General features: G+C 52.1%; 1 protein-coding gene across 1 annotated transcript; it reads right to left on the reverse strand.

Annotated features, from left to right (window-relative positions):
• Positions 1–3,961: 3,961 nt before the first annotated feature.
• ZNF575 (zinc finger protein 575) lies at positions 3,962–6,130 on the reverse strand. The gene is made up of 3 exons (XM_022585509.3): positions 6,026–6,130; positions 5,473–5,584; positions 3,962–5,000 (listed from the first exon to the last, which is right to left on the reverse strand). The coding sequence occupies exons 2-3, from the start codon at positions 5,552–5,554 to the stop codon at positions 4,342–4,344; spliced, it is 741 nt and encodes a 246-aa protein (XP_022441217.1). The 5' UTR covers positions 5,555–5,584; positions 6,026–6,130; the 3' UTR covers positions 3,962–4,341.
• Positions 6,131–9,567: the final 3,437 nt, after the last annotated feature.

Below are 9,567 nucleotides of genomic sequence, written 5' to 3' on the forward strand. Positions count from 1 at the left end.
TGACCACAAACTTAGTGTCTTAAAACAAAAGAAAGGTGTAACCTTCTAGGTCTGGAGGTCTGAAGTCCAAAATGGGTCTCACTGGGCTAAACATAAAGGTGTAGGCAGGGGGACTTCCCTGGTGGCACAGTGGTTAAGAATCTGCCTGCCAGTGCAGGGTACACGGGTTCAATCCCTGGTCCAGGAAGATCCCACATGCCTCAGAGCAACTAAGCCCGTGCGCCACAACTACTGAACCTGCGCTCTAGAGCCCGCGAGCCACAACTACTGAGCCTGCGCTCTAGAGCCTGCGAGTCACAACTGCTGAAGCCCGGGTGCCTAGAGCCCGTGCTCCGCAACAAGAGAAGCCACTGCAGTGAGAAGCCCGCACACCACGACAAAGAGTAGCCTTCACACTCCACAACTAGAGAAAGCCCGCACGCGGCAACGACGACCCAACGCAGCTAAAAATAAATAAATTAAATAAATAAATTAAAAAAAAAAAAAAAAGGTGTAGGCAGGGATGCGCTCCTTTTGGAGGCTCCGGGAGAGAATCCGCGTTCTTGTCTTTCCCAGCTTCTAGCAGCTGCCCACGACCCACGCCCCTTCCATCTTCAAAGCCAGCAACGGCCAGTCGAGTCTTTCTCACGCTGTGTCACTCTGACACTGACTCTTCCTGTGGTTACACTGAGCCCAGCCGGATAACCTGGGATAATCTTCCTGTTTTAAAGCCGGCCACTTAGCAACCTTCATTCCTTATGCTGCCTTAATTCAACCTTTGCCACATAACATATCTGTAGGTTCCAGGGATTAAGATGTGGGCATCTTTGGGAGGCCATTTTTCTGCCAACCACACCCACCATGTGTGAGACAGTGGGGCTGCAGAGTGAAAAAACAGGCACGAGTCCCCCGCTCTTACGGGGCTGACATTCTGCTGGGGGAGAGAGACGGCAAGTGTCCCGCAGTGTGGGGTGGCGATAAATGCTGTGTGAGCAGAAAGAGCCAGGCAGCGTTACACAGTGATGAGAGTGATCGGGTCATCAGGGAAGGTGTCTCAGAGGACTCACCTGTCTGCAGGGACTTGGGAGAAGTAAGGGAGGTTCTGGGGGAACCATTCCAGGCAGAGGAAAAGCAAGTGCAGAGGTCTTCAGGCAGGACAAGTGCAAGGAGTAGCAGGGTGTTGGGCGGGGTACCAGGAAAACCCAGGATCCACCCTGACTCAGCACTGCCCCTTGCTTGGTTGCAGGCAAATCCCATCCTTCCTGCACCCAGCTTTCCCATCTGGACAAAGTAAGGTTGGGCCAGATGGACACCCCCAAGATGAGTTTGTGTCCTTGAAACGTTGATGGTGGTGGGGTCACTTTGGAGGAAATCTTACGGGGCAGCTCCATGGTAAATATGGACACAAGCCATACTGCTGGCTTTGGGGGAGGGAGCCTGCCCCTCCGCTGCCCCCACCCCACCCCACTGCAAGGGCCTTGCTGAGCAGCCTGCAATCCTGAGGCCCCCTGATTTCCATTTGTCTGCTTGGTTCCAGCCTCATGCTGGAGATTCCACAAACCATCTCTCATTCCATCCTCCACAGCTTTCAGATCTGAGCTCTGAACAATAGCTCCTCAAGAAGGCCTTTCCTCTCACCCTCTATATCTAACCGTATTTGCCAGGTCTACCCTCATAATACTGTCTCTCTATCATCGTTGTATCTTGGTTTGCTTATGATCAAATTTACCAGTCTTTTCCTCTACGATCTGTACTTTTTGTGTCTTAAAGATACTTTCTCTGCCTATGAGGTTACTAAGGGATTCTCCTTTATTTCCATCTAAATGCTCTGGAGTTTTGTGTTTCAGACTTAGATCTTAAATCACTAGAAACTAATTTTTGTGTATGCTGTGAGGTAGAGAGCCTCATTAGTTTCTATGTTGCTGTAACACATTACCAAAATCATAGGCTTTAAACAACACAAATTTATTTTATAGTCCTGGAGGTCAGTAGTGCAGAATCAGTCTGAGTGGGCTAAAATCATGGTGCTGGCCAGGCTGTGTTCCTTCTGTCTTTTTAAATTATTTTAGTGTTATTTTTTATTTTATTTATCTACTTATTTAAATTTTTATTTTGCTGTGTTCCTTCTGGAAGCTCTAGGGGAGAACCCATTTCCTTGCCTTTTTTTAGCCTCTAGAAGCTGACTGCATTCCTTGACCTGCGGTCCCGCCTCACTCCAGTCTCTGCTTCCATTGGCACATCTCCTCTGACTCCTCTGCTTCCCTCTTTCCCATGTAAGGACCCTTGTGATTACACTGGGCCCACTGGAATAATCTGGATAATCTCCCATCTTAAGAGCTGATCCTTCATCACATAAGCAAAGTCCCTTCTGCTGTGTGGAAGCCAACACACTCACAGGTTCTGGGGATTAGGATGTGGATATCTTTGGGGGACCATTATTCTGCCTACCACAGGGTCTCATTTAATTTTCTTCCCTATCTCTCAGCTCATTCACAGATTAGCTATCCTTTCCCCACTCATCTATAGCTGGGGCTGGCGAACTACACTCCATAGGCAGAATCCAGCCCACCTACTGTTTTTTTGTTTTGTTTTGTTTGTTTGTTTGTTTTTGCATTACGAGGGCCTCTCACTGTTGTGGCCTCTCCTGTTGCGGAGCACAGGCTCTGGACGTGCAGGCTCAGCGGCCATGGCTCACGGGCCCAGCCACTCCGCAGCATGTGGGATCTACCCGGACCGGGGCACGAACCCGTGCCCCCTGCATCGGCAGGCGGACTCTCAGCCACTGTGCCACCAGGGAAGCCCTCACCTACTGTTTTTGTAAATAAAGTTTTATCGGAACACGGCCACGCTCGTCCACATATCACAATGCATGTGTCTGCCTTTGCGCTACAACAGCAGCACCGGGTAGTTGTGGCAGACGCAGTATGGCCTGCAAAATCTAAACAGATCTACTGTCTGGCCCTTTATAGGAAAAGCTTGCCAACCTCTGATCTACAGGTGGGGACCGCCTCCTATTAGCACCTCGTAAGCGCAGGTCTGTTCCTGAGCTCTCAGTGCCCTCCCACTAGCCTATTCCCAAGCCAGCACCACCGTCCTATTACTACAGCTTTGTAATAATTCTTGGTATGAAGGGAGGCAAGGCTCCCCTACTTATTGTTCAAAGTGGACTTGGCTTCTTTACTTTGTGTTTGCCACTACTTGGTCGGTGTCCACCTCCCTCACTAGACCAGGTCTGTCTTGTTCACTGCTGTGCTCCTAACACCCTGTGCAGGGCCCGGCACACGGTACCTGCTCAATTCATATCTGTAGAACGAAGAGCAGTCCTATGTTAGCTCAGTCATCCTTGTTTTATAGCAGGAGAAACAGGCTCCAAGAGGGGAACCATCTTTGCCTGAGAAGATGCTTGTAAAGGCCTTATAATACTCCCATTTGGGAATTCCCTGGCGATCCAGTGGTTAGGACTTGGTGCTTTCACTTCCGAGGCCCTGGTTCGATCCCTGGTCAGGGAACTAAGATCCCGCAAGCCACAGCCAAATTTAAAAACCCGCAGCGTGGCCAAATTAAAAAACAAAAAACCCTCCCATTTTATAGATAAGGCATCTGAGTTCAGAGAAGTGACAAGCTTGTCCAAGGCCCTGCGGCTCTTTAGTGGGTCAGGGCTGGCTCCAAAGCTTGGCCTTAAAATTGTTTTTACTCTACTGGTATACACCCCTTGTTCTTGCTTTTATGATTTAGCTTATCTCGGGAATACTTCCATGTCAGTACATGTAGAGCTGACTTTTTTCCCCTACAGCTACATCTTCCATTCTCTGGCTGTACTGTAAATTCGTTAGCGGGTCCCCTATTGATGGGCACTCGGGTTGTTTCCCATCTTTGGCCGCTGCCATCGCACTGCAGTGAACATCCTTAATCTTATACCTTTTTTCACGTGCTTATCTATAGGATAAATTCCTAGAAGTGGAATCGTTGACACGAGCATGCGTGCATTTAAAATTTTTTATACATACACTCAGTGGCCAAAGCGGAGGCACTAGTTTAAACTCACAACATTGAGGAGCGCCTGTCTCGCCACGCTCCTCAACAGTACAGGGTGCTAGCAGGTGTTGAACCTTTGCCATATGAAGAGGTGTGAAAAACCAGAGCCACCTCCAGGACCATGGTTTGGGGCCCAGTGCTAACTCTGTGGGTGATGTTTTCCCCTCCCAGAAACGAGTTCCTCCTGCTAAGTCTGAGCCCAGTGTGGGGGCCAACCTCCCTTCCGGCTACCTGGAAGAGGCAAGTCCATACAGCCTGGCTCAGAGATGCCACCTCTTTATTGACCGGGGCTGGCAGCACGGGGAGCCAGTGAGCCAAAGGGAGGGTTCACTCCCGCTCCCCTGGGCTTTCGGCCTGGTGGTGGCTGCGTTGGTGAAGGAGTAGGAGGCGTCTCTGGCCAAACGCCTGGCCGCAGCTGGAGCAGCGATGCCGGGCGGTGACCTGGCTGCCCGGCGCCGTCGGGGGGTCGTGACATAGGCGATGGGCGGACAGTTTGGAGGGGAATGAAAAAGCCTTGGGGCAGTGCGGGCAAGGATAGGGACGGGCGTCGGTGGCATGGTGCGTATGGCGGTGGGCCGCCAGCTTGGAGGGGTAGCAGAAGGACTTGGGGCAGTCGGGGCATGGGTAGGGGCGGGTGGGCGCGTGGGTCCAGAGGTGGGCTGCCAGCTTGGAGCGGTGGCCGAAGGCCTTTGGGCAGTGCGGGCACGGGTGCGGACGGGCGCCGCTGTGCGTGAGGCGGTGGGCTGCCAGCTTGGAGGGGTAGGAGAAGACCTTGGGGCAGTCAGGGCATGGGTGGGGGCGGGCGCCGCCGTGTGCCAACCGGTGCGTGGCCAGCTTGGACGGGTACGAGAAGGCCTTGTCACAGTCGGGGCAGCGGTGCGGGCGCTGGGGCGGGGGCCGCCGGCGGGGTCGGGAAGGCGCCCCCGCGGACGTGGCGGGCCCTGGAACCGACTGGCTGGGTTTCTGCGGCGAGCCCTGGTAGGGAGCTAGGGGACAGGAGGGTTGGTGGGCTCCAGGAAGCAGCCAACGCCCTGAGTCTACACCAGGCTCCCCCTCGACCTTGACATTCTAGTGTGTCTGGACACCTCAAGGGTCATACTGAGATTCCCCAAATGGCATGTTCCTGCTTCTCACCCCCTGCCATGCATCATCCTAAGGGGCTCCAAAGGGTTACCTCGCTGGAACCCCAGAGCTAAGGCTTCCCCAAAGCTACTAAAGTGTCCGTTTCTAGTATCTTCCCAAGTGATCACCCTGAAATCCCGCATGTCACCTCCCCTAGAAATGAGGGGTCCCTCCAAGATAACCTGGAGGATTCCCCAGAGCTTGGCGTTCTTGGGGATCCGAAATGGTTATCACCCTGGGCTTTCAAAACTTCACCCTGAGATTCCCTCAACATACGATTCTCTTGGCCCCAGTTCCTGGAGAATGCCCCCTGCTCACAGGTGGAGCCGCCCTCACCTTCTCCTTTGGTCACAGGCTCCTTGCCAGTGGGACTAGGATCGGTGCCCCGGGCCACAGACTCAGCATCCCGCTCCAGCATCTTGCTGGCCCAGAAACCTAGAGGGAGGGCCTAGGGTGGGATAGGGGGCGACGCCGGTGTTTATCAGGCTGTTGGGGGAAGGGCTGAGAGCCTAACAATCAAGGGTCAGTATGTTTAGGAGCAGGGTCTATTTAAGTCTGGGGTCCTATAAGGCGAGGGTGGGCGGAGCCTAAGGGCACAATGGGCGGGGTTATGCAAACCCGACCCAGAAGCAGTCTATTTGGAACTTAGCCTCAGCGTTTGAGCCTTCGAGCGGAGTGGGCGGGGCCTCTATAACTAACTCCCAGCCGCCCCAGAGCGCGGAGCAGGCGGGGCCTATGTCCAGAGTGGGCGGAACCGGCCGAGGAACCTAAGACGGGGATGGGTGGAGCTATACTAATAAGACCCAAAGTCGGTTGCTCAGCAACTCTGTCCCAGGGGAGGGGCCTACGAGCTCAGTGGGCGGGATTCACATCGAAGAGGTAGCTTTACCCGGCTCTTGGCTTAGCCTCAGTCCATTGACGGCGCGTGAACTGCCTTCTTCTTGTCACTAATTTTCAACCCCTGCGTGGAGCTGGAACCGTGGAGGGTAGAGGGGAGACCTGGAGGAAGACACAGAAAGAGCGTGGCTCGTGTGTTGCGATTCAGAGACCCCCTAATGGACTTCTCCCTCGAGGTCCCAAGCATCCGAGCCTCCACGCACCCCTTGGGATCATGGCATTCGGGCACCAATGCACCCTCCCAAGGCTCAGGCGCCCATGCAGCCCCTCCAGAACCTATGCATCAGGACCCTCCGCCGTTCCGGGAGTTCTGGCGATCAGCACCCCCAGTCTACTTCCCGAAGACGCTGGCGTCTGTGCCCGGACCGCTGCCCCCTCACCTGCGGGCGGCTCCTCCCTGGGGGCGGGGCTCCGGGCCCCTGCCTCGGGGGCCGCGGCCACTGCGGCGCTGCCTTCGGACTCTGCACCGCCCGGCGCGCGCCCTGAGATGGGAGGGCAGGGGGGGAGCGCGCGCTAGCTGCTGGGCCCAGCCTCATTTCCATTCCCTCCTCCTCCGCCGGGCCGGTGGGGGCGTTAGTTCGCATGCGCGGTCCGGCCCGCGGAGGCTGCAGCGGGGGAGACGGCATGGAAGGAGGGGGTGGGTGCGCAAGGCAAGCCAGTTGGTGAGCAATACCGGCTGAGGGACCGGAGGAAAGTGTGCCGAGGCTTGCAGGGCCTACGGCGGCTGACTGGAGTCAAGCACGTGCAGGAGTTAACACTGGAAAACCTAACTCAAGAGATTTCTGAGACAACTTCCCTTTTGTTTGTCCCCGTTCTTTTCGAGAATTCCGCTCGGAGCTTGAGTTCCGTCTCCCGAATCAGTTTCAAGAGCCCGCTGCCTATTCTACCCCTCAAGGCACTGGCAAGTAAAGGCTAGCTGTTTCCTCGAGAGAGGGAGGGAGCGGGACGGGTTCAGAGCGAGCTGATGCCCAGTAAAAGTCACGTTATTTGCACAGCGCCCGGCACTCTTCGCTGCTGGGTGATTCTGGATTCTCCGCCCCTCCCACCCTAATGCTACGACCCTGGGGCCGGGAGGGCGGCGGTCTCCAGGTGCCCGGGCCCCCTTGTTCCCCGCTGGAGCTCCTGGTGCCAGGCCCGGGGTGGCTTGCTTGGCACCCTTCCCCCGGGAAGTGATGGTGCACCTTCCCGCCCCGTACAGGAATGACCGTGAAGGGCCCATAAACCACCCCCGCATGGGTGGGTCTTCAGTCTGATAATCCACAAGGTCTGGCGAACCCTGGGAGCCGTGGGAGTTATACGGAAGGATTATTTGGGCTCATTTCCCCACTCACTCCTCCCAGATGATTTTGAAGCTATATACCAGACCTCATATCCCATAAAAATCTTTTTATTACACTTGGTTTGTTTCAGTCAGTACTTAAACAAGACCCACAAGTTGAATTTGTTTGCTTTGACTTTTCAGTGTCTTCATTGACATTTTAAAAGGTTCACTGGTTGCTGCATGGAAAATGGATTACAGGGAGGTGGAGTGGAAGACAGAAGCCAGTGAGGCGGCTGTTATATATTAATTATATTAGTAATTATTTAAAAGTACTATGATAATTATAGTATTATATGATATCGATAATTATATTATATGATAATTATGTTATTAATTACAGCATCTGATATATGTCAGAAGCTGTCTTGAGTGTTTTATATATGTTCATTCATTTAATGCTGACAGCAGTTTTTCAAGAGGAGACGCTACTATCATCTCCATTGTACAGAGATAAAAATGAGGCATTAAGACTTATCCAAGGTCACTCAGCCAGGAAATAGCAGGGCCAGGATTTGAACACTTGCAGCCTGACCCTGGAATCCATGTAATTTGCATCTATGCTTTGCTGCCTCTTTGACTGGGGCAGAGGGCGTGATGAGGGAAAAGTGGTCTGGTTGGAGAGGTTAATTCATCAGGGCTTAGTAATGAATTGGGAGGAAGTAGCAAGAGGAGGAAGGAGTCACGGATGACGATGAAATAGTGATAGCCACCTCCCTGAGAGCACAACACCTGAGCAATTGTTCTGTGCCAGGTCCTCTCCCAAACTCTTTGTATGTGTGAACTCATTGGATCTTTTCTTTTTTTAATTGAAGTATAGTTGCTGACAATACTATATAAATCACACGTGTAAAATCTAGTGACTCACAATTTATAAAGGTTATACTCCTTTATAGTTATTATAAAATGTTGGCTATGTTCCCCTGTTGTAAGATATATCCTTGTAGCTTATTTTATACCTAGTAGTTTGTACCTCTTAACCTCTTACCCCTATCTTGCCCTCCCTCCCCACACTGGACCCACTAGTTTGTTCTCTATATCTGTGAGTCTGCTTCTTTTTTGTTATATTCACTCGTTTGTTGTATTTTTCAGATTCCACATATAAGTGATATCATACAGTATTTGTCTTTCTTTGTCTGACTTATTTCACTTAGCATAATGCCCTCCAAGTCCATCCGTGTTGCTGCAAATGGAAAAATTTCATTCTTTTTTTATGGCTGAGTAGTATTCCATTGTATATATATACCACCTCTTCTTTACCCATTCATGTGAAGGACACTTAGGTTGCTTCCGTATCTTGGCAATTGTAAATAATGCTGCCATGAACATTGGGGTGTGTGTATCTTTTTTTTTTTTTTTTTTTCTTTTTTGGCTGTGCAGCATGTGGGATCTTAGTTCCCCGACCAGGGATTGAACCTGTGTCCCCTTCAGTGGAAGCTCAGGGTCTTAACCACTGGACCGCCAGGGAAGTCCCCACATGTATCTTTTCTTAGATCTTCACAGTGAGGGAGGAACTATTTTCAACCACAATTTACAGATGAAAAAAGAGAAGCCCAGAAGAGTTTAGTTTTGAGCCTGAGGTCACACATTTGGGAAGGGTGATACCAGTTTCTAACTCTTAGGATAACTCGCAGCTGACTCTACAAAATCCCCAGAGGGTGTGCACGCCTTCAAGGGACAAGTAAGCGTCTACCAATCCTGCAGAAACAATTAGGAATGGGCCCCAGGGTGGAGAGGTCTTATTTGGGGGACCCTCACAGTAAAGTGTGCCTCAGAGTCCCTGTTTTCCTGGCTTCTCTCTCCCCTGAGCTCCAGGCAATCCCTGCACCTCTCCTTGTTTTAGCCCTGATGTCTGCACCTCTTTCCCCCACCAACCAGACCAACCAGACTGAGGACTCACCTCTGGGTCTCCAGTTTCGCTCAGCTTGAACCAGACGTTCAGGAGACCTCAATGTGAGGAATAACTGAACCAAGTTCTCTCCTTGAGTCTGAGCTTTTCTTTCTGCCTGTTTCTCCCCTCTCTTGGTGTTTCCCTGTTCTGAGAGATTCTGTCCTTCTCCCTGTACATTTCTCCCCTCTCTAATGCTCCCTGCTCCCCACATCTCCTCCCACCTCCACGATCTCCTGGAATCTTCGAGTGTATCTAAGTGACCATATTTCTTTGACAGACACCCCATTTCAATTCTGTATCTCCCAATGTATCTCTGAAAGTCTCT

This window comes from Delphinapterus leucas, chromosome 20, assembly GCF_059928025.1.
Source record: "Delphinapterus leucas isolate spDelLeu-1000000601 "Yukka" chromosome 20, BTC_Dleu_Yukka2, whole genome shotgun sequence".
Lineage (NCBI taxonomy): Eukaryota > Metazoa > Chordata > Mammalia > Artiodactyla > Monodontidae > Delphinapterus > Delphinapterus leucas.

Excerpts from the sequence above, each read along its gene's own strand:
- ZNF575 (XM_022585509.3), bottom strand. The coding sequence starts at position 5,554 with ATGCTGGAGCGGGATGCTGAGTCTGTGGCCCGGGGCACCGATCCTAGT. Across the intron at positions 5,001-5,472 it reads GCCTGTGACCAAAGGAGAAG|CTCCCTACCAGGGCTCGCCG; the intron begins GTGAGGGCGGCT and ends CCTGTCCCCTAG.